The 26187-nt window shown below is 39.5% G+C and overlaps 1 protein-coding gene across 2 annotated transcripts in view; it reads right to left on the bottom strand.

The window, feature by feature from the left end:
- Window positions 1-3499: 3499 nt before the first annotated feature.
- Window positions 3500-26187, bottom strand: part of LOC107221729 (probable G-protein coupled receptor 158) — a 149019-nt gene continuing 126331 nt past the window's right edge. Inside the window, exons 9-13 of one of the 2 annotated variants that reach the window (XM_046740823.1) lie at window positions 23912-24126; window positions 14278-14416; window positions 10038-10143; window positions 8383-8550; window positions 3500-6026 (exon numbers count right to left, since the gene is read on the bottom strand). In XM_046740823.1, the coding sequence (XP_046596779.1) occupies window positions 5415-6026; window positions 8383-8550; window positions 10038-10143; window positions 14278-14416; window positions 23912-24126 (1240 nt within the window). In that variant the 3' untranslated portion in view covers window positions 3500-5414. The remainder of the gene's footprint in view (window positions 6027-8382; window positions 8551-10037; window positions 10144-14277; window positions 14417-23911; window positions 24127-26187) is intronic. The other variant, XM_046740829.1, reaches the window with a different exon arrangement.

Genomic DNA, 26187 nt, shown 5'->3' with positions numbered 1-26187 from the left:
AAATATTCCGAATATTCGCTAAAGATCTTCCTTAGACTAGAAGGAACTGCTTCTGTATGAATAAAATTGACTAGAAAAGGGATGGATTTTTTCGCGACCGCATTCGATGCACATTATCGTACCACTTCTACATTTTTTCGCGATTTTTCCTCTATCCTTGCAGTCTGGGTCGGTCTATTTGCGCTTGTCTCACAAATTAGTACACTGATTAATAGAGGGATGTACAGTTAATATACGCCGGTGTTAGACTTGCGAATATTCGCGCCTGACTACTTCGCATGCTCGGTGTAGATGTATAATTGTAAATAATCAGTTTGATGCCTTGGTGTAATAGTCAGCGTGCACAGATTGGAATTTCTCATCTAATACATCCGGGTGGTTTGTAATTCAGGCGTGGCAGGAGATTCGGTTGGTTGCGTCTGAAATTAATTTCCAATTAGTGCTTTGATTAGGTATGTTTCAGGTTAAATATGAGGCCTGAGAGTCAAAGAGTGGAAGCCAATGGGTAGGTATATCACACAAGTAGAGTAATATTTGCTCCATCGTAATGAACGGATATCAAGCTATACACCAAACTACGCTGATAAGAATGCTTCGAGAAATATGAACACCTCAATGTCAGTCTCCTAAAGTCAGACGAGTTTAGCCAAAATTCACATTCACTTCCGTTTATATTCTATACATATTTACTTATGTTGAAAAACAAACGAAGACGGGCAACTGCTGATTGAAAATTATATTCAATTTTTCATTTGCCTTTCGACTAACCGCTGTTTGACCATAAAGAAAATGAATATGAATATTTTTCTCCTTTTAAGAAAGAGAAATAAAAATTTACCGGTAATTCGAACAGCTGTCTCAAAATGTCCTCGTAAACTTGAGCTGATGGCGAATGAAAATGATTCCGAAAATTAAATTGGAACTGTAATTGAAACTGAATATTATCGTTCGCGAAATGCGCTGTGCCTGACCTACTCAGGCTGCAGTGACGTTCCCTCATTATTCGAAGTTCTCCGATATGTCTTTAGAATTATATAGATGCGTTCATATTATCTAATTAATTGTTCATCATACGCACACATTTTCACAAAAAAAAAAAAGAAAAAAACTATATAAACTTGAAAATTTATCACAGTTTCAAGTCATCAAATTTACAAAATCCTGACGTAGGTGAGGCGTAAAAAGCAAAAACCGCAACATTCAGTTTTGCAATAGGTATTATAGGTACCTTATTTACCTAATTAAAGGACGCGTAATAAGAAGATAAGTCCTGAATTGGTGAATCGAAATATAACTTGCCGTCCAGCAATTTCATTCGAATGGTTATCAAATGTTTCTTGCCTCCACCGTGGAAGCATCCATCAATTAATGTTACACAGATTTATAGAAATTTTTACGAAGGTCAAATTTTTCCTCTGTAAAACGAAACCAGTATCGATGAACTCGCGGCAACAGCTCATTGCAATTTTAGAACGAAAAGCTTTGTCGTTTTCACGAGTAGAGAGAAAGAAAGAAAAAGAAAAGAAAAACAAACACGACTGTCGAAACTTTGGTGCCAGATTTTGATTCGACGCCGACCCAAATGTTATAAATAATATAGTGAGGTACAAAAATATACGGCTGACAGAAAATAGCGCATAACCGTGCTATGTATACGCCTACATATATTGACTACAACGAATAATAGAATACTAAAAACAGGGCTGAAGTTGGCTCACCGAACGGAGATTTTCCCCGGGAATATAAACCATTTTTAATTGGCTGTTAGGAACGAACGTCATATCGGCTGAGCGAATCGCCTGTTCTTCCAATTTCTGCCAACGGCTATATATGAATATATTACACAGATTCGTTCAATGGCGTCGCGGGATTTTCGGATTTATTCTTTTATTTTTTGCATCCTGTATCATTATTCTATTCGAGATTTCTTCCGCCGTGCTGCTGAACGATTTTATGTTAGAAGCAGACGGGGAACGAGGAAAGAAATAACGACGATGGTCAATAAAATGGGTCCTTCATCGGCTCGTGATCCCAGCCCAACGATCCGTCCGACTATTTACCGCGCTTGACGCGATCGCGTTTTCCGCTTCACGCTTGTTGAAAATGGTCGACTCTTGCCGGTACTGCGATTCGCAGATGATTCCACCACGGAATTTCGTACGTATTTACCAAAGGCGAGATACTTGACACGCTTCTACCGACGCTTTTTCATCCTCCTCTTCTGTCACGCTTTATTTCCCACATATCGGATGTATTCAAGTGAAATATTCATTTGTCATAATGACACTAAATTCGAAAATGGTATGAAATTAGGAACCGGGTCAACTGAGGCTGTTCGCGCATCTTTATCTAGTATTTTTTTCCTTTGCTCCGACTGAGTTAACCCAGGCAATGAGTATGCACGCGTATAGGAGTGGCTTTCACCAGCCGAACTTTGTTTTTTTTTTCATTCTATCTATCAAAACTTGAAATGATGGCTGAACAATTTTTGATTCATGAGTGGCGAGCGCTGAAAGCTATCGTATAGCCAGAACAAAATTGCAAGCGGGTTAACGGCGGCCATGTTGATTATGTGCCAGCACCAGAATTTGACTGTGAAATATTTTACGAATATATTTCTCTGGGTCTATAACCGTAGCAAAGTTGTTCCAACCGATCGACGCTGTTTTAGACGAAACGCTTTGACCTGAAGAATCATTTTCACGGCATTGAAATAGTTCTCATTATTCTTAAAATCAGTGGATTTCTTCGCTAAACCTCGAACCGCTACGGACATGGCCGAAACGGATTTGAATGGTGTTTCCGACAGATTTTCAGGACTACCGTGTATCGGTAGATACGCTTCTGCGAAGTGAAGTCGTGAATACTTATAAGCGACCCAAATTGTCAGCTCTTAAATAGAGAGGCTTTTTGTGTCTAAGGGCTACAAATTTCCGCCTAATTCAATTTGCGATAATAATTAAACGGGCATCACCACGACGAAAAGAGTAGAAGAGGAGAGTAGAAGAGGGAGTAAGAATCTGAGGGAAGAAGATAAGAAATCTTACTTAAGACAAGCGGAACGATTAATTTTTCATAAAATTGAGGCCGATTTTCTACCTTTTTAAATCTCCATGTTGATCAATATGATTCAACTTTGGCCAATTGACGCACCGAAATATTACATTTTGTTTCTATGAGGTCATGACGTATGAGAAAATCTGACAACACATCCAGGTAAGTCTAAAAATCACCCAAACTTCGTACATACCTCGCGATTATTAGAAATTGTTTCGACAAATTTCACTTACCTTATGCATTATAGGCATTGAGTGACCATTCGTATAATTCGTGGGATACGTAATGACACACAGTGAATACTGAAACACATAGAAAACGACGTTCAGAAATAATTATTGCAGTACGAAGACTATCGTTGTATTCGTAAATCTATGTTTATTTTATTGATAAATTTTTGCTTCCTCTTCCGATCATTATATAGCCGTTTATTTATACAAAGTAACAGGATTAAAACTCGATGTACTATGAGGCGTGGCCCGTTTTTTTTTTTTTTTTTTTTTTCTCCACTCGACACAACAATTTTTTATCGTTATTTTTTTATTTTCTATACTTTTTCCCTAACACGATCGGTCCGACCTTTTTTTATTCGTGACATTGACCTCTCACTGCAAGATCACGAAGCCTTAAAGTTTGAACAAACGAATGCGTTTTTTTGATCGTATATATCACCTTAGGTAATGCACAATTTGCCGAGGTATGTTCCGTTTCATTTCATTCGCTTATATTTATTATAATTTTTTCCACGGACGGTTCAATCACACGGTATTATAGATATGATTACGAATTATTGCAAGATCCGTCACATCCTTTAAAATTTAATATATTTGACATAATAACAGAACATATCTCGTCGTTCATTGCACATTGTATATATTCAATTATATACAGCGATGCATGACAAACGTCAAAATATGATATGAATTTGATATTACGATTAGATCAATTGCAACATTCTAAAGTCTTAAAATTTACGTATGATACATTTATTTTGTGTGCGTGTGCGTGTGTGTGTGTGTGTGTCCTGTATAACTTTTATTTTCAATTTTATTATTCTTATTATTGTTGCCATTATTTACAACGCTATATCTATGTACCTATGTGTGTGTGTGTGTGTGTGTGTGTGTGTATCTGCTTGCGGCAGAATTCTCAAAATATGAAGTACAATAGGAATATATAGTATACGAGGTTTATTTATAATATAAGCTACTTCATCGCGATATAGCGAAAGAGTGTAGAGATAGAATTACAAGTTGTGGGGCGCACGTTTTTTTCGTAAATCTTTTAAACTCCCTCATACGTAATAATTAAATTAAACGTTTGAAAGTATATGCTAAATAATTATTTGATCGACGGTCGCAAAGGGGGCCTTACGGGGCTCAGGTTGGGCCCCTGTTGAGACCGTGCAAATAACAGATCACACAAGACAAAGCGATGAGAACACTACGGTAGAAAAAAAAAATCCTTCGAGCGAAGTGAGAATTTTAGTTTGTGATATTCGCGACGCGGGATCGCGTTGAAATTTATATCCATTGCACGCGCAGCTGCGATATAAAAGGTGAAATTTTATTTTTCGAAATCACGTGTCTCTTTTGTTTCATCACATCATTCAATCCGGGTAGCATCGTTCCGTTAAATTATTGATATATGTTTCGTGACAGTGACGAAAATTTGTCATATTATTACACGTATATGTTATTTACAATTCCGTTTTTTTTACTTCTATCTTCATTGTTTCAATCGTATCCCTTTAAATTTTCGTTAAAATTTAAATATAGTATTGTACATTTACACGTATGTATTACCAGGTAGGTAAATATTTGTTCACGTTATTCCTTCCCGTATTATCGTATTGTTATATCCTAGGCAAGTTTCAACAAACTATACGCAATAAATATATCTGTATAAGCATATCGTTATTTACAAATTAAACTCTCGACTATATTCATGTATTATACGTAATATAGAAATGATTTTATGTACAATATCATATAGCCTACACGTATACATTTATTACATGTATATGTGAAATAATACTCGGCGGTATTTATTGGAAGAATCATTAATTACACACGTGTATGTATATATATATATATATATATATATATACACGTACGCGTGTACGTGTTCATATACATATATCTATATACATACCTATATATTTATATTTTTTATGCGTAAAAAATGAATAATATAGTAACAGCAATAATAACAACGATAATGATTTTCGTAACGCGCCGTTTCGAAGTTGTACAAAGCTGCGATATTATATCTAATATTATAATTATAGCGACCGATCAGCAGATATACGTGCGTGAGCTAAATTTGCTTATACATATTCTTTTCCTCGAGCTTATTTAAACGGTGACTTCTTCCGAAAATCTACTCTTGTCGTCGAGATTGATAACTATCGCGTGAGTCCTGGCGTGTCCTGATTTATTTTTACACTTATCTTTGACCGCCTCGTCCTTAACTCTGTTAACCTCGACGCCAACGTCGGGGATGTCTTCCTGCCCGACGACGGGAGCAGCTGCGGTTTGCAAGGACTCGGAAACCGTATCCTTGCCAGTCCCCTTGTCGTCACCCTCGAGGAGTTTTCTGTCCAGTATCTCCTTCGAGTCCACCTTGTCCACCGTTATCTCTGGAGTGTTGGTATTTTTTGCGTCAAGGTTCGTTTCCTTAGTCCTCGAACCGTTTCTCACCGTTTCGTCCCTTCGTTTTTCCAAATTCTTTGCCACCTCCTTATCCTTGGCCCGCTGTTTCGTTTCCGGGTCTAATACCGGCTCCGAAATGCTCAAGTTATTCAATCGCAGACTCGACGAAACCGCCTGGATCGTTGATATTTGAGGTTCGCCTCGGTTCGCCGCGTCCTGCATCGCTGCGATTTTTGCAACCACGAGCTGGTTGCCCAGCCGCATGTTTTTATTTTTTAGATACTCGAGCTGCGTGTAGATCCGACGAAATTCATCCTGTAACACAGCCAACGGAAAACGAAACTCACGCAATGCGGACGCAGTAAGAGACCTGGAAATTATAAACCTTCGATCTCGTATCCACTTTCACTCGTAAACTAATTAATCCTGAATGCCTGATGATGTACACAGCGATCCCGCAAAATTTCTGCCTGGCAATCTTTTTTTCATTGTTTTCGCAGTCTAGATGCGGACAGATTTTTTATTTCAATGTTCCTTTTAGACCTCTGTACAAATTCAAAAAATTATATTCAGGATACGACGAAGTACAGGGAGGAAAATTATTTACCAAGAGTAAATCGTTATATATTTGTATTACACCTGTTTGTTATAAGTAATTTTCTGGGTAGAAGAAGGTAAGAATTTTTTCTAATTACCTGAAAAATGATCCATATGAGGCATTCCGCCTCAAACCAACCTACGTCAGAACCTCAACATCGAAGATTTTTTTTATTTTCAAGTATGGTGTAGAGTGTACAAAAATAAACATCTTTCACCGAGTCTCAGATGTTCTAGTCTATGGGTTCAATTTTTACTGCTCCTAAAAATACGAAAACTCAGTTTTCGAATAAAGAGATTGGTTACAAATTCTCGCTCATGAAACGTTTGTTGAAAAATTGAAATTTTATAACCAAGATGGAAGTGGGCAGGCTTTTGGTTAAGCCTGGAAGCTACAGGCGAAAGAATTCATTAAAAGGTGAGAAAAATCAAATTAATTATTAATTTATAAATATAAATTTTCATCCTATTTTATTTTTCTCACTTTTGCGGTTTTGGGTTAGAAGCTACAAGTGAAACGAGTAATTGAAAACTGAGAAAAAAAGAATTGAATATAGAGTATTTCTTAAATGTATATTTAATTCGATTTTTCCCACTTTTTAATTACTTGTTCCGTCTGTACCTTCTTAAACAAAAGCTTGCCCAAACCCGTCTGGATCTCAAGATATTCCTTTTTTAGTAAAGAATTCGCGAAAAAAATTTGACGCTAGCCAATTGGGGCTATTCAATCGAAATGTGAGTTTTCTTACCTTTGAGAGCAGTAAGAATCAAATACATAGTTAAAAAATCTATAACTAGACGAAACACGGTTTTTTTAAAAATATAATCTACACCATATTTAAAAATAAAAAGGAAACGTTGATAGTGAGGGTCAGACGTAGGTCTGTTTGGGGTGAAATGCCTCATATTCGTTAACGCCTTTTTCACGTTCCACTTTCTCAACCTCCTTCTCAACGTATAACTGGTCTCGAATTAAACCGTCAATGATCTGACTTTAAATCGATGGATGTGATCGGGTCTGAATTCTCTTTCGCAAAATATTTATTCACTTTCTGAAAAGTCTCCGACCTTTTGCGGTCTTCCATTTAAGTACGTTAACAACGATACCTGAAAGGTTGGCGTTCTAATTTTTCAACATTTTTCTTTTACCTCGGAATCTCACTTAATTTCTCCCTGGACGTGCACGGGTGCGCAAAATTGAAGCAAACGACGAAAGAAAAGATCAATAGAGCATAACGATGCTTTTCACAGTCTTAAAAAAAAAAAATACACTTTGAAAAACGTTGGCCGAATGACTTGTGTTGATCTTTTGATCGTATGTAGATGTTGTAAACGGGACCGAACGATGCGTGTTCCACCGAGTTTTAAAACGGAAAAATTCGCAAAAACGTGACTGTATTTTCGCGTTCAATAATCCGCGATGTTTTACCCTGGATTTCCTATTGACGTTCTGTTTTCGCATACCTCAAAGATAGAAAATATCGAAAATCAATCTCCCGAGTTTGGTCAGCTGCACACATTCGTTTCGTTAGTAGTAACGTACCTACCAAAATGTGTAAATTAGTGCACTAATTTAATTTTAAACGTCTTGCACGCGTCTTTCAAATTGAACGATCAAGACTTTTTCGCAGCTCAATGGAGCCGAAGCTTTCAGATGGCTTTTCCTTGCTGATTTTTGTATCAACTTCAGTGATGTTTGAATTTCGAAACAATTAATATAAATATCCTTCATCCCCTTGTGTCACCTCATTTTTTATAATTATGTGCGCACATCTTTACTTCCCGAGCGAAAAAGTAAATTTATATTTCAAACCTGCCTCTGGGAAATGAAGCACTCGAATAATTAGCTCTTCAAATAAAAAAATTAAAATTTCATACGCGAATAAGCGAGATTACACGGAGGTGGTTTCCGCTTTAATGCGTCGATTCTCGTCCACTGAAAAATTCCATGTACATACACCGTGAATTTCTGGTGTACGACAATGAGAAGACTGTACCATTTGCTCGATGATTGTTTAAAATTTTCAGTGGGGGAGTATCTTATGAATATTTTTTTTTTTTTTTTTGACCTTACCGAAAATCCGTCGATATCTTCAGTGAAGTTACCTTGCTGCAAGGTAATGGAGTTTGTCTGGTTACTCGTCCCTTGAGTGCGGCAGGATTTTCCCAGGAACTTTCCCGTAGCGCCAGGAAGTTTGCCGACAGAATCCTCCTTGTCACCACCCCGAAATACCATGTACGCCTGTAGGTACACGAGTAAGGAAAATACGCGGGTACATGTGTCGAAAGAATGAAACAATTAAAAAAAAAGAACAAAGAAATCTTTACATAACGTATTATTTTCTTCATAACTTCCGTCAGCATTTCACGTGGTGGATATACACGGCTGCCGAGGGAAGCTAGAGTGACGAATTGTTCCCCAGGGATCTAGGCTGACGTTTAATTGTGCGTAATTCAATTTACTCGTCAAGTAAGGAGATAAATTTCCCCTCCAGGGTATCAAAGCGCATCTTTATGGTCATCCGCATTACGAGCCTTTGAAGCGAATGATTCTTTCCGCCCACTGTTGCAAGGATTCATTTCCAGCCGATGCTGACGCGAAAGCGCTAACAATACACACCGGCTAACAAGTATCATCCAACTGTCTATACATTCGATGCAAAATACAAATTGATTGCTTGATCCGCATATCGACAATGTGATTACGAATAAAATTGAGAGGCAATCGACTCTCCTCTGCACTAATAATTGCTTCATCAACTGATATGACGCCGAGCAGCGATTGTGAAACCGGATTAAACTCAGTTTGAGTGCAGAAGGCATTTTGAAAATGGCTTTGAATTTCACTGGCTTAATACACGTTTGTATAAATGCGCTCGCTTGGAATATTCCTGCAAATACCAACCACGGACTACGCTTTGCATAACATGTGAATTATATCGGAGGAACGGAGTTTCCGAACTAGTGTAACAGGTTGGGAACACTAACATTCCGCAGTTATTAAAGTTTTCGATTTGCAGCCAAGTCACGAGCGCTTTGAGTTAAGAACGATATTAAATCGCGGACATGGGCACAAAACGTGGGAGATCTCAAATGGGATTCGCATGAATAATAGTAAATTCCAACGATAAAATGGCGTGCAATTGCAGAACTCGTTTCAAGATCGATAACGAGATTACTCTGCCGATATCATTAACCAAAAATATTATTAGCAGAGAATTATAAAGACACACGGTGTACAGGTATAAGGCATTCCACCGCACGTGTGACTCTCAGCATCGGCGATTTTTTGTATTCTCAAGTATAGTGTGGAGTGTGCAAATACATTTTTCGAAAATTTTAAGACCAAGACGTAAATGGACAAGCTTCTGATTGAGAAGCTGCAGGCGAAGCAAGTAACTGAAAAATGAGAAAAAACGAATGAAATGTAAATTTGTATTTTTTAAATTTATATTCAATTCAATATTTCTCTATATTCAATTCTATATTTCCATCTTGGTCTCAAAATTTTCATTTCTTAAGAAAGAATTTATGAGAAACATTTGAAGCTTTGGGGCTGTTCGTGCGAAAATTGGATTTTCTTGTTTTCAAGAGCAGTAAAAATCGAACCCGTGGTCCGAAAAAAAAAAAAAAAAAAAAAAAAAACCACCGATGATGAGGGTCGTCCGTAGTCGGTTGGGAAGCGGGTGGAGTGAAATGCCTCGTATATAAGATTACTCGGAATTTTACCTTGCTTCCAAAAATGAGACACAACAAGAGCGTGACGGTCAGTTGGGTGTGACAGAAGAATATGATGTAGAGTAGATCCGGATTAGCCGGTGACTGTAAAAACAACCTGAAACAGTAAAATACGGGCATAAATAAAGAGTGTCAGGCGTGTAGATGCGATCATTCGGAAGCAGGTATCGGGAAAAAGTTCGACTACTGGTAATATTATTCCCTCCCTGCAAGCAGAAAGGTTACGGTGAGAAACAGGGTGAGACACTGAGGGTGACAGAGAGAGGCTGGGAGAGTGTCTTCGAGGCGTGACCCGGAGGTGCGGAGACAGTATTTTGATATATTATGAACCACCCCGAATTTCGCATTTAAAAAAGTGAGTTATAAATATCAGACTGTGTATCACTGCCTCCGCGGTTTTCGGCAAAAAAGGCGTTACCAGTTTCGATGACACTAAATTTATCACCCTACGCGTTTGTCTCCCTTTTTCCGAAATGGAATCCAGCTGCACGAGCCAAAACAATAATCACGATTCATAAATAGAATTTAAGAGCTTTCCGTAGTTATGGTATGTACATGTACTGTAACGTTCGTGGGTTTTTAGACACCTGGAGGAATGCTGGTAACTTGTCCACGCCAGTGCAAGTCCTTGTTCTTACGACCTTCAACGAACCTTTAAATAATTAAGAAAAAGAAGATCCGTGCTGGAAAGACGAAGGTGGATGGTTAATCTTTTTCTAATCAAAGCTCCCATCGAAGCTCCCTGTAATTTAACTATCTATATGTTTGGCTGATGCGGGATTCTACTCCGTTGTAGCGGACTTTACAGACGCAAGTTTGACGGCTTGTCGTCCCTGCCTTATCACAGATTCAGGTTTCTACGCAGGCCCTGTGATCGAGACAAATTCATGCGCACTAATTCGCAATTGCTGCTCCTAGCATTTTTTTACGAACTCCGAGTTTTACCTCGTTACCATATCCCGCCGCTAATAATGGATTTTACTCCATGTAGCTTTCCTATATCTGCTTGATTTTAATCCATCTAGCTAGCAGACGCAGAGTTTTACCTCGTAGCTGCCCAACGGACTAAAGATTTTACTCCGTAGCTGTTCTCTGTAAACCTGTTCGTTTCGAATGATTATAACGAAGCAGTAAGCAGAGTAAGAAAGCAAGATCTTATACAATTAAATGTTAAATTAATCATTTAAATTCAGAAGATAAAAATTTTTGGCACTGAATGCACCGCATGCTCATGCAATAACAAAATAATGAAACTAAGCCAAATAATAAATTTATGCAATTATTTCGTTACGCTTTTGATAGATATTGATTTATATTCAAATTTTTCTAGCTCATTTAGCAAGTGAACTTCTCAACTTTACTTTCACTGCTAATAGAGCCGTTATGGTTCTACTCCAAATATGGGATGAATCTATGTCTTTAAGAGGGTGCCCTAGTTAATTTCGACGTTACCGTACGTAGCTCCAAGTATCGAAGTTCAAGTATTTCAAACACAAAAAAGGATTCGACAGCCCTGTTCGACACGAAATTCCGAACAAAGACACTCCAATCCATTTTCATTTGACGCAGAAATAAGGAAGTGGTATGGATTCTACGTAATTGCGATAGTAAATTCGTAGGAAAGAGACAACATTAAACGGGGAGTAGGTAAAGTTTTTACCGCTCGTTCGCTAGCTCGAAATAATGTCATTAATTTAAGCATCAGAGGTAAGAAAGGAAAAAACAGTAATGGGATAGTCGTACCATTCTTGGCCACCTTAGTACCGCATGTGGCCATTAATCGTACCATTCGTGACGACATACATTACGTGCAAGGAAATATTCCTAGCCACAAATGGCACAAAAGTGTTTGTTCAGCTTTGATCCTTGTAAAATTTAATCATCGAACAATTGAGTAGACAAAAGCTGTACCGATACTGACTGCAGAAGATATTGTTGCGATCGGATTGATAACCGAATAGATTTCTTGTAGGTACCAGAAAAAATTAAAACGCTTTGTACGACTGGTCAAATACGGCGCATTGGCCGCAAACCGGATCTCCTACTCCCGAAAACATCTGCCGGTTGACTGAACAGTTATAGAAATATACGCAACTTCGATAATGTTTTAATTTCTCTCCTGCGACGGTTCGGACTCGAAACGACACTTTTCCTCGATTTCCTCCCGGCAGGCATCCCCTGTAATGACCCGACAAGGGCTGCGGCAATTCGCTAAGTGTCCTGCTATGCGGAATGCGGAGGCCATAAACGCGATTTCGACTCCGGTTCGTGAAACAGGCCAACTGGCCGTCACCGTCGGTAGAGGATGATGGTGTTTGAAGTGCGCGTGTGCCGTGTTTACGCGTTATATGCATGCGCAAGCAGCCCTGGACCCGGTGATTGTAAATGAGAGAAGTTTGGAAACTATTTCGAAACGCACTAAAAGTCTCTACAAAATTGACAATCTCACGCAACCATTGACGAGTGTTTTTCACCGGTATCCAGCAATTCCAACTCACGATCAAAAAATTTCGAAATTACATAAATTGCTCATGCATAAGTTTCCGATAACAGTATTACGTATAATCACACAGCAGACAAATTAACGATATGTCAAATCAGAAGCCATGATTAATTTCGCGTTATTTTTGTAAATTTAATTCAAGTTTGCGGAAGTATAACTACATCCTGAATCAATCGACGCTAATTTGTTAAAGATACTATCGTGACGATAAATATGTTTTGTGAAATTTGTGAAATGTCAGTCTTTGCTGTTCTGCCTTTGCAGGTAGACAAGTGTGTAAGCCACGATTTATTTAAGGCATCAGCACTCCGAAATTCCCTCAATGAATTGCTGTGTACAGAGACGTAAGATCACTTCAATTCGGTCGATCAAAGGTATAATCAGGAATACAGCCAAGATGAAATCCGATTAGGAATACAATGTAACCCGCTCACGCGCTTTGATACGTTGATGCAATTTGGCATCCGTATAGTAAACGATCAATGTCACGTAGGTGAGTATTGTGTGGCGAGATTGTAATCCCTATTCCCAGACTATAATGCGATAAATTTAATCTAATGCTCTGCTTATCCCTGATAGGACACCACGTTTGGCTCTAGAATTTGCACGAAAAGTTAACCAAGTTACTTCGGTAAACTCCTAATAAGCATGCAGTTGGTGTAACGGGATAAAATGTCGCGGTAGCTTACGCGAGGATTTTGGACTTTCGAATGAAACTCAAGGTATAGAAACTGTACACAGAGTTAAGCACCTTCAGAGATTATCTCTCCCACGCGGATGGCGTTAGACCTCCTCCTCCGCTTCTCTCTCTATGCGAACCTTCATTACGCATCTAGTGCTGTATACACAGTAATATTCGTTAATGCCTTTCTCTTCCGGCAACCTTGTTTTCGGTCCGAAACAAAATGATTGTTCGATTCTATGCGAATTGTGTGACAATGACCGGTGATGCAGCCGACGTGCATCCCGTTCTGATGACGACGTGAGCGTCGGCTGCATCGCTAGTCATTGTCGCATAATTCCTGTAGAATCGAATTCTCATTTTGTTTCGGAGCGAAAACAAAGTTAGTCGAAACGTTAAGGTTTTAATGAATATTACTGTACGTATACGTATAGTAGAAGCTAGTCTGACAAAATACTCAGAGTGAGCATAATTGGCGTAGCAAACGATCTTCCAATAATTATTCTTCGCTTATGGTCTGTCTGCTCGTTGAGTCGAATCCCAAGTAGCACACGGTCGACTCGCATTTGGCTTATTGCCGGTAGAAAATGAAGTCAACTAATCAACTATTCGAAGCCAATAGTTTACTACGTGTCGACCTTACGTTCGCGAATGTCCGCTAGGTTGCAAGTTGCCAGTCAATGGTGTATAAGTCGACTGTGAATTGACTTGTTACCATCAAAAGATGGTGAAGCAAAACTTTGAGCTTTCAAGAATTACCAGATTTTCTTTATCCTATCACATCATTCACTTTGGCGAGTTCCGTTTTTGGGAAGACATTCGTCGGCGTACGGAACCACCCAGCTTCGAATTTTGGTTTATTTATCCATCACCATGTCTCTTTATGCCGACTCTGCGTTAAATTTTCCATTTTTCGTCGGCTTTGAGTAGTCAAATGATAGTCAAAATTTCGAAAAGTGTACTACCCGAGGTATAATAAGATGCGAATGACGGAATTGCAAGCGGTGATTTTGAGTACGCGGTACAAATCAATTAAATATACTCACATTGAAACGTTGAGGAATACGGATAGTAGAAATTCGTTGTAAATCGCCATTGAGATGAAACGACTTTCGTTGAACTCCGAGGGCGCCTTTCTCACTACGATGCACAATCTGATTCCCCAAATCAGGAACATTACCTCCACTGCAACGAGACATAATAAAGGGTTAAAAAATGTCGCACACTCAATTTATCGCTCTCATCTCCGACCGCTTTTATACACTATGCAGCACACCCCGTGAATATTTTCCATCTGAGCCGTAACGAACCGCTCTTGCAGGAATTACTTCAAGTTGTATCGTTGACGTGCGTCGTTACGTGGTACACGAGTTTTCTCCTTAAACTCTGCGGGTTTCTAAAAACTTTACTTCTCCGGCAAAAGCTGCCAACGCAACAAAAATGATCTCCATGCAGCGTTCACCCCGAGCTCTGAAAACCATGAAGTATCATCCCTTATTACACTGCAGTAGAATTAAACGACCATGCTGGCTAATGGCTGGTTTATTGGGCTTCCTGCTTAACTCCTGACGTGTAGCCTTAATCCCCGAGCTTTCAGTTATATGCAATTCCTCCCGGTAAACCCGCGCAATAAGCACGTGAATAGAAATCTCACGTAGATATATATATATATATATATATATGTACCTGTACGAATACATACCTACATGCCCATTTACCTCCATCACCGCGGTGCGCCCACTTATTTCGCGTTCTTTTTCCTCGTACGACGCTGGAAAGTCGAATAAACCCTGAACATTTTATTTCCCCCGCTCTTCGACGAAAGCACTTTTTCAAGTCACCGCTGTTATAACGATCTGCCGCGAGCCTTTTTCATCCACTAAGAATTATCCCCAGAGGGTATACGTAGGTAGAACATCGGCGTGATACCTAGGCTTTCTATTCCATCAACGATCACGATGCCTTATTTTCATATAAGAGGACTCGTACAAAGAGATGTAATTATCTCCGAGAAAGGATGCACCGCTGACTGTGTCAACGTTTATTTGCAGAGAGGACTGTTGAAGGCGAACCAGCTTCGGTAAAGTGCAACGCCGCTGTTCAACTTGGTCATTAAAACGTTCAACTTATCTGCATAAAATTGCGCAGAGAATACAAGACGAAGAAATGAGAAAACACTTTCTCGCAAACATCGTTCCACTTATCAGACGAGTCTACGTTTACGTGACTGGAGGGAGACCGAAGGACACGAGGCAGGAGAGATAAAGAGATAAAAAAAAAAAAAAAAAAAACGTGCAGAAGGAAGTATATCTTGCGCGAAGGGATATAAGCCCCCTAAGAGCACCCAAAGCTGTACATAGTATGTGAGCCGACGTGGAATATAAATTGAACTAGCAAGTAACTCGAGCCTAGATAATGCTAAGAAATTACACCCAGAGGTGCGAGCGATAAAGGAAAACTGGAGTGGAAAGAAATATCATTACAGGATATGTAAGACGCGATAACCTGCGGTGAGGACGAAAACAGACGACAGCAATCCAAGCAGGCGCCTACCATGCGGGAAACAAAGTAATTTCGACATTGGAATTTAAGCCGTACGTCTGACGAGCTTTTCCAGAATGGAATAACACGTAGCCGCGAAGTTGTCGGTGATGCACTGGAATTTCTTGAACCCGGACTCTGAAACGGCGGAAGCGAATCGTTCGATGCTAAGTAACCGGTAAGCTGCTCGAGTACCCGTGATCTTCGTCGGAAGTTTGGAGAGAAGAGCGCAGACAACGGTATTGAGGCTAAAGTCATTCGCCAACAATGGGTTTCCGGTCCTCGAAACATACCAATCTGCCGAACCCCACTCTGGGCGAATACCCCGATGACTCGATGTTCCATCTCGTGAAGTTATGCAGCGCTGCTTTGTGGAGAATTGATTAAAGGTTAACAACTGAGACAGAGGAAAGGGAGGTGATCGCTGGGTGATAATATCTCTCCCTCCCGAGTCGGGCGTAGCGACGTCTGCTCTTCCAGAGACGATACTTCGGATGTGTTGCACTTTGAAAAAATTTCACTTCGCAAGCCAGCGAAGGAACGACCGTGTGACTGATAGCGAGAGCATCGAGGAAATTGAAAATAGTCTTGTTACCTGAACGGAGGGAGGTTTTTTACGGAATTTCTTGATGGAAAATTTCTAAACTAATCCATAATCGTCTCTGTGTGAACCCGGTCCACAAGAGTGAACGCTGCCGATTATAATCCGTCAGCAGTCGAAAGCACCGAACTTTTCACCTCACGAGCTTACACACCAGTCGCTCTCTCTCTCTCTCTCTCTCTCTTTGTTTGTTATTGCCAAAGAATTTTAGCACGCGCTTGGCCTGATTTTTTTTGTAGGAATTATTAAAATTGTCAAAAAGAGCGAGGAAATTTACGAAAATAAATAAAGGAAAAAATAAGTACACAGAACGTAACGAGACCCGCGGAAGGAGAGCGGAGTTTCAGCAATATATCAGCCGAGTCGAGGAGCTGAAATTTGCATCCGTCCGTGCTTTTTTGCCGCTTCGAATACCTGGCTTCGCTTACTCTTGCCTTATTTCTCTCTCGTTCTCTAGAAAGCACAAAATAATCAGCTTTTTTACCAAACATTTTTCAACGAAGAAAAACTAAACTGTCCCCTCCTTCTTTTGCGCGAACCGGAAGCTGACATCACGGACCCTCGTAGCACTCGCGATCAGCCAAGAGTCATCGAATAATAATTCTAATTACGTACAGCCGACGCCGAACGTGAAGTTTTTATTACGACATTATGTATAACGCCGCTAAAATGCTTTGCAAAAGCCGGGTTCACCTCGTCTGGGTGACGTAAGCTGTTATAAACTGCTCTCGCAATCCGCTCATCCTAACCCCATATTCGCCGGCGTGACCCGCGAGCCAACTAACGCAACTTTTGGCCATCCCAGCCCTCGGCTTCCCTAACCAGATCCATGCTTGAGGCGTCAAAAGCCGAGGATAATTTGGTTACACGTCACTTATGCGAGGGACTGGCTGGATCGGGATTACGGTATCGGGATCCGCGTTGATGAATCGCCACCAGCCTTGCGTTTCACCTGATATTGGTTGAAAATCTGGGTTAAAATAAAAAAAAAAAAATAGAAACCGTATCCTCGGAATACGAATCACAATCAATTACTATCGAGACATTTCTGCTAACGATATGGAAAATATGTAAATTATGGTAGCCCGTAAATTTACAGTCAATTTTCCAAAGTGGCCGGATAGGTATATGAATGACGTTATACGTCTAACGATTCGACGATAACTGCTTTGAAACTTTTCTGGAGCAATGGAGAACTACGACTTTGCTAATGGAAGCGGGTGGCCATTTCAAACAATATCACGGTTTCACGGTATCCAATTCGATCAACACAATAACTTTCATTCACAGCCCCGAATTCGCAGTCAAAATTCAAGCATATATTTCCACTCATTCCTCAACACTGTGCAGAATGAATTATTCCTGAAATGTCTTCCGAAACAGGATCGTAAATTTTCATTATATTTATTTTCGAAGAATTTTCTTTTTCTCGACGCATTATTTTTGCTTGTATATTGGCCGGAAAAAAAGGCTTGTCTGAGTTGTGAACCCAGTATAAGCTGTGCAAGCTGAACCGTTTGAAACAAAATTTGACTGCAAGAAAAAGATGATTAAAAGAATTTAGCTCACTAGAATATGGGGGAATAATTATTTTTCTTCTGCTTCGAATGAAATAATTTGACGTAAACCTAGGCATAACAAAAATTTTCTCTCTGTAAATAAATTGTATTCTGTTAGTATTTGATTGCTCGTTTGCTAATCGCCGAACTTATCGAATAATCCATATCCACTTACGCTCGTTATTATTTTCAATAATCCTGTTTAATTAACGTGACGATTAACGGTCTTTTAAGCTCTCCTCGATCGTTGTGTAACTACTAGAATTTGCCCGAGGGTTGACAATTTTCGGTTACCCTTTCATGTTTAAACGGCCGTTTGTTGAAGATCATTAATCAAACCGTAGTAACGAACAATTTTTTAAACCGACGAAACGTAACGGGGGACGAAGTTTCATCATTGCGTTGCCTTTGAACGAACATTCGGAAGGTGAAAAACAAAATTTTTATGGTCACTAACACAAACGCGCGATAAAATTTCAAACACCTTTGCAATTTCAGCAGACAAAGTCTTTCAATTTACTCGACCAAATTGTTACAACGTGTCAAATGTCAAACACTGCATAAGACAATTACGCGTACTTCGTTTTTTTACAAACAACGTCTACCTACCTTCAATACCACCTACATACATACATAACATAGTAAAACATCCACGCTTCGGCTGTGCAACCCTATTATTATCATTCCGGTGAACGAATAAATTAAATCACTCACCGAATAAGCAATTGCTGAACACACGACGGCAATCTTTGCAGTGTCTAAACGCGCATGTTTACACAGTGTCTGTGCTCGCTTCCCTGTACAAGATCCCCACTACACGTATGAGTATGTATGTATGTACGTCGACCACATTAGTTTCACGTTTTGTTCAATTAAATCCTTGCCGACTTGACTGAAGTCGTGGTTTTGTTTTTTATTTGATTTTTCAGTACAACGATCGCAAATCGTCTTGTTTCGTGAAATATTCACGTTTCAACCGTTTCGGTCACAGAAGCCGCTATAGTGACACAATTTTTTTCCCTTTTTATTTATTTTTTTTTTGTCACACTTTTTATGTTCCATGCAAAGTCCTAACTTTTTTTCTATTTTGCGTAAACTGAAAAACTGAATTGCATGACTGATAGGGATAATAATTTCTCTTTAGCACCACTGTTCCATCAAGGAATAATGATAATAAATGTAACCATAAATGTGACAAAAGTTAAATCACCGCAGACGGGCTTCGCGAATGAGTTTATTTTATTTATACTTGTGTTTCATTACGCGAACTTTCTTTTCGGTACATTATTGCGTGAAGAAAACAAAATTTTTACATCTTACGAGCTCTGCCCTACTTCGGAACTCGCGATTCGCGATCAAAAGGTTTATTTCGCCATTTCACCCCTGCATATCATCAAGATCGGGCGAAAGATTTTTGGCGTCATGCCCACCCGTCATGCGAAATGTTTTGGTGTCAGAACGGCGCAGGTACGTCTTTTATTTCGAAAACGTATAACGGCAATGAAAAAATTGAATAAATCTTGTTGGCGAACCTGGTTTTAACTCGACTTTTCTTTTGCTTTTTGTACGAAAGCCGTAATTAACGAGACTATCCATTTTACACCCCTTTGTATTTCTCGTGGAATGCTTAAGCGAATTTATGTTACGCCGTATTATTCACTACAGCTACCGAGTTTGACTAGGTTTTAATTTTCATCGGATGCTTACTTTTCGATGCCACCGAATAACATACTTAAATAATAAAAACAGCGGACTTTAATGCGAACTCGTAAATCTCTAACTCCGTTATAGGGATTTAATTTATTGTTGGCAGTCAGAGCCAGAGAGTTGTATCTATAATTTCTAAAGCTTTTTCATGGCTTCGAATAATTACTGGGAGATTATTATGGCTGTTATTACAATTTTTTTTCATCTTTAATTCTATTTATTCGAAAAGTACCAAATCGGCGCTATAAAGCGACGTTTCGGCTGGTGTATTAACAAATGAAAAGCTTAATCGCAAAAGTCTTTTGGCGGGTGATTGGTTCGACGTAAAAGTTTGGCTCGTGTGCAGAGGTTGGCCATGGCATTAATTCGCTACGGGAACTTAGAGAGAAGTTTTCGCTTTATGACTACTTCTTCTCCCATGTCCAATAGTTCTTTGCAATACTGATTTTCCACATCACCGCAATATATCAGAAACCAATTAACCTTTTCGTCTGACGTCCAGGATAGAAAAATACAGTACGCGTGTATTTGATGATTATCACAGGTATGTCTATAGCGCGTCAGCCAAGTTTTTTCGCGAATTTATAAAGAAATTATTTTGCATTCAAATCAGACACGGTCCAGTTTCCGTCTCGGCGATACCGGCGAAAATTTTCAATTTTTAAACTGCACACGATTCCGTCATTCTCAGTTCTCTGCATATTATAATGTGTATTTTATCATGCACGCAATGAAAAAAAGTGAAACACCGTATAATAGTCAAATGCAAATTTTATCGCCAACTTTCTTTTCGACTCATCAGCAGCTTAAAAGCTCACTTCAACTTCTTTCAGCTTGCAAAGTTTAATCTCCTACAAAAATTCAATACAGCTCGCCTACTGGAAGTGAGTATAAGGTATGTATATCATTTTCGGTGGAACAAAGTTTGGCTGCCTATATTCAGCGTGCCCATTAACGTATGACACCATTTGTCGTTTACCGAGTATTATTGGGCATAAAATTTTTCAACGATAATATTTTCACTGCGGAAATAAATCTTACGTAAAATATGATGATTGATTTGCCTCGCGATAAATTATAATCCAGACTATAATTTTGAGGGCACTTTGTAAGGAATCAACAGAGATTTGATCGAGGTCCGATTATTTTTTGGCGAAAAATTAGAGACTCTGTAACGTGTAAAATTGGCGATAAGACTATCTAAAACAGATTTCCGTTCAGTTTACCGACGCTTCGATTCTATACGTCACATCCAGAAATCGTTTACTTGTACCAATTTTAATGACCGTCGAGAATTGAGTTCCGGGTGTCGGCAGCGAGTTGAAAGCATTCCTCTTCGTATCGTGTCAGCGTCTCCTGTAATGGCTTCGTATTCCTCGAAACATCCCGGCGGAAATAACTGGATCAAATCCTCCGGAGACAGAAAGCTCGTTCCAGTGAATTAAAAACAATGCTCAATTTCAAGCGAGTGGCTATTTGTCATACTGAATATATATATATATATATATATATATATATATATATATACATACATATATTATACTTAAAAGTAGCAGAAGACTACGGACTTTTTATTTTGCCTAGCTATAATTCGCGAAGCGAAAATGCAGGGCACTTTTACCACCTATGTTTGAATTTTTCTTATTGTAGGGTAAACTGTTTCCAGCGAAAAAAAAAAAAACGTTTTCCATTTAAGAAGCAGTGATACGACTGAACTGATATCACCAATTTATGTCCCCCTGGGAACCAACCAATTATTGTCTGAATCATTTTCCACCAGCAGCTCTAGTTTTCGAGATATTCTAAGGCGTGCATTTAAAATGGGACACCCTTTACACAAGATTCGTTTTCGAATTTCGACGAGACAATACTCAAGCTTTGCGTACGTGAGGCATCCCTGCGCAGAAAGCGGCTTGTCCGAAGTTCTGAACGGTGTAGCGTTGAAGAAGATTATTTTGTTTACGCAAATTACAAAGTTTAAAAAAGTTTGTTCGCGTGACACGCGCATACACCAATTCCATAACGTACCGTGGCGAATGTTTCGCGAGTCCGCGTGTACGCCTCATCGTCAAAGTCCTTTTATCGAATTCACCAACTTTGGCGACAGCCCCGTGGCAGGCTCGCGCCGGTCCCATTTCATGCGAACGGGGAGTCGGATGGAAAAAAAGGGAGGGAAGAGCAACAAAAAAAAAGAGAGAAAAAAAAAAAATTAAAATAAAAAACAAAAGAAAAATTGTAATCGAATTTTGCGCGTTGCGCAATTAATCCGGTGACAGACATTTCACCGAGAATTATAACGGTCCACTGATCTGCCCAAGCCGCGTTTCCCCTCCGCTGTTCGTAACGTATAAAATGTAAAAAGGGGGAACCCGCGGGAAAAGCCTGCTGTAAAAAACAAAAAGAAGAAATCATACGGTTCTGACTGATTCGGCGGCGGTGGTTCGATAATAAAATGTCATTCGTAACGCCGAAACAAATTCAAAAGAACTGTCACAAGGTTACCTGCCTTGCCAGCGTTCAACAAATTCGAATCTCCGTACCGCGGTTTCACCGTACATACATGTATACGTATGTACCTACGGACGTATTAACGCGCAATTTTTTTATTTCTCCCACACCCTGCACTCAATTTACACTGATTATGCCACTCGAGATTCTTTGATAAGGTGATAATAATTTCCTGGAAAAACCTTGAAAGGCGGTAACCGTATTTCTTCATCATTTCGCATGATATCCTACGACAAGCGTAACACTCAAAAATTGGCTGAATGTGCGCTAAAATGTAAGAAGCTAAAGCCCGACCGAGTCAGGCAAATAATTTCGAGAAAATAAAAGCGTTTTTTGTACACCAGTGTTAAAAGGGGGAAATAAGTTTAGGACTACGTTTTTTTTTTAGTGATTATCATGAATTTTTCTTGACAAGAAAGGAATATATATATATAATTAACTCAACGTTTGAGAACATTCTGTAAATATATTCAAATGAATATCGTAATTTTTTTAGCTGATACCTTCCACGTTTTCAGAGGAAATACTTTAAAAAAAATTAAGATATTTCTTTGAATACATGTATAAAATGTTCTCAAGGTTTCAATTGATTATATACGTTCCTTTCTTACCAAAAAAAAATTCATGAAAGTCACTAAAAAAACGTAGTCCTATACCTATTTCTCCCCTTAAGGGGGTGACGACGTGATAAATTTCAAACAAACTTCGACGTTGTTGGCTCGATTCGTTATTCGGATGTCATAACTGCCTTTTTGTTTGTTTTTTCTCTCGACCTGTCCGCGTCTTTTAAACTCAAACAAGCCCCTCGAATTAGAACCAGCCTGATTAAAGTACTTGTTCTGCCACGGTGCAGACATTTCACGGGACGTTTAACAAGATACGTAATTTTGTGGTGACCAAGAAGCATTACTCTTCAGCGTCGAGAGAATGTGTTGGTACCGTCTAAATAAATGAAGACTGTTTGTGCAACAGGACAGGTACGTCAAAGAAAAGATAATAATGAAGCAAAGCCTGCCCCGTCATATAAATTAGAGATGTTTTTAGGGGAAAGTCAGACTCCGACAGAAACAAGTCTTGCCATTTTAAAGCAGAACATTTCTCTCAGCCGGCTCGCTGGAGGCGAGAACCAGCTTTTGACTCCTACACTGCCGTTCAATTTTCGAAGGCATCGAACCGAATCAATATACCAGAGACTCGTTTTCATCCTCCGTTGCGAACCCCAGTAATCGTGATATCGAGAGGCTTGGACGGTAATTATTCGAGTCGAGAAAACTGGCACCCATTGTTAGTATCAGAAAATGTTATTTACAAATGTCGGTTCGTATAACAGTCTAGCAGTTTCACTTAAAGCACGAACACAGTTCAGCGCAGTAGCGCAAACAGCATAGATTTTAACGAGATCTCTGGAATTTGATCCGAAGCTTTGTTGAGTTTAGGTACACATTTCGAGAAAAGGCCTTTCTCCGAAACGAGCTTCTACACTACGCTTTAATAACACATCCACCGAGTTATATGTATATATCAGTTCTGTGTTAACTTGGAATGAATATCTCGTTCCAAACCGTGTGATCCGTGTGATGTACCAGGTACAACTGTATCGTTTGCCATCACCCCTTACCACGAGCCTCAGAAAATTATTACATCAATTTTTATCCAACGTTTTTCAGCATCGTCGTGACAGCTCCGCGCTACGATTGCTTGATAAAAATCTACAACGTTAATTTTTCCATTTTTACATATATATAAGCGTTTGCGTATACTCACGAGTTGTGAAGCTGTGGTCCCACCAATCAGTTCTGCAGAGGTAGGCTTTGAGGTCGTCCGCCGTTCGCCCCACGATGACAACAGGGGGTGCGACGAGGGTGCGAATCATGAGAAATACGCTAAAGATCGCAACGATAACGCCCAATCGCTTCAGCAGATTCATGTCGGTGATTTTCACCGCTTTCGCAGATCGCACTCGAAATATCACCGATATTCTGCAATGAAAAGTTGCGCACATTACACAGAATATTGACGAATTCAAGGCACACTCCAGGTTTATAAATAGCAATCAGATCCACCGTTCTCTGATACGAATAACTTTTCAGCAGAGGTAGAATTTCCATTTGAAATCAATTTTTCATTAAATTTTTGCTAATAGGGAGAAGAGGAATTGGGAACATATCGGTAAAAATACTCGTGGCATTCTACAATAATTAAACGGGATTGAATGGTTTTGCAGAAGTCAGCTAGAAGCGGGAATATCAAAAGCACGAAAAAATAAAACCTTATCCAACAATTTCAAAACAATCTTAGCAATCAATATCGTAAAAAACTGTTAAAGTATTGGATCGCTTTGCACAAAAGAATAAATTCAGTAAAAATTCTGAAGTGCTAGTCTCTTCTTAAAAATGAAAATTTCACAGCTTTCGGCTTCATATAGCTTTAAGAGGTGTCATATCTCAAGGATCCCAACTTTCTATCTAGGTGTGCTTCAAAAGACTTGTAGTCGTCTGGTGTAGGTAATGAAACTGCAGTGTGACGAATAACTATGCTTCAGATTATACATATACCAGTCGTATAATAACGAGCAAAATGCAACAACAACAATAAAAAAAAAAAAAAAAAACAAAACATAAAATAATAAACTCAGATATTCAGACGATTGGTCGCTGATTTCACTCATCCGATTATATACCGAAAGTGAGCAGAAGGTCGGATAATAGGTTTTTCATGTAGGGAATTAGTTCCACTTAGCGAACTTTACTGGGATACCTGGCAGAATTCCCTGGGAACGGAGAAAGAAATCGCTTTGAATGTCTTCCGGCAAAGCGTAGCTGACTGTAACAAGGTTGCAGTTTCGAATCTTTTTCACCGCTCGCTGATCGATGTCGCGAAAGAATATCGTCGAGGTGATGGCAATTTGTCCGTTGACTTTCCAGCCGCGATGTACCAAACCGTTCCGCACCATGTTGCGTCGTGCGGAACGGAGATAAAGCATAATTCTAATTTTCCGTCGAAATTGATCGGGAATTATGTGCAAGGAGGAGATGATTTGACCCTTTCTCCTGCACCCGGAATTACGAGACGTCTGAGTCCTCGGTATTATTCCAAGAGCGTACAGGTCTTGTGTTCGGAGCAAATTATATCGGAAGAGGTGATTAATTGCACGTGTGTTGCGCCTGTGTAAGCCAGCTCGCGCGCTAATCCGACCAGCCCATACAGTCAACGCTAAGGAAGCTTTCCTTCGTTATGATACCGATTACTCGACTCGAGCGAGATTTCGAAAAGTATGAATAAAGTGAAATATACATCCATGGTAATTGGATCGAGCCGGCACAGCGCGCAGTTTGATGCTGCGTTCCAACGGATTGCACGTGAAAGAAAATTGTTACAATCGCGCGTAAAGAAATTAATCATGTTCTCTGGATAGCTGAGCAAAAATCGCGAGTTATCCAGCGGACGTATTTCGCAGAGTATATTCAACTCGTTGTGAGTTATTTTATTTTCTCTACGACGATGTGTACCTATGTAACAACATCTCAAGTTAATTATACGGCACAGTGAATTATTGATGGTAAATTTATGCCGCTGACTCGATCAACATCGCTCAAGATAAAGCCACCGCCGAATTGACTTGTTAACCAAAGTATGTCGTGAATAACGAAATTGCATCGTACGCGTGTTTATCCACAATATATTAATCCAGTAGGCGTTTCAACGATTGGAAGATATTGGTAGGAAAAATTGATTACATCAATATTTCATGAGGATACGGAATTCCGGTGTACAAATTATGCATCGGTGGTAAACTTTCCCCGGTCTTGAAAATACCGCGGACGTACTCATCGATTGAAAATACTTCGATTAAACTTCGTGGCCCGTATATCAGAGCTAAGTGCGCTTCGCCGTTACCAACTTGGCACCCGCTGTTACGATCCATTAGAAATATTGCTTCACTTATTGTCAAACCCCGGTAAGATTCGGCGCTTTGAATTCAGTTTCGAGTTCGCTGTTACCCGATGCATCGTAACGGAAAACTCTCGCGTTATTATGGC

The sequence above is a fragment of the Neodiprion lecontei genome, chromosome 1, assembly GCF_021901455.1.
Source record: "Neodiprion lecontei isolate iyNeoLeco1 chromosome 1, iyNeoLeco1.1, whole genome shotgun sequence".
Classification (NCBI taxonomy): Eukaryota; Metazoa; Arthropoda; class Insecta; order Hymenoptera; family Diprionidae; genus Neodiprion; species Neodiprion lecontei.
The sequence above is the reverse complement of the archived record's forward strand: the minus strand, read 5'-3'. Positions and strand labels throughout refer to the sequence as shown.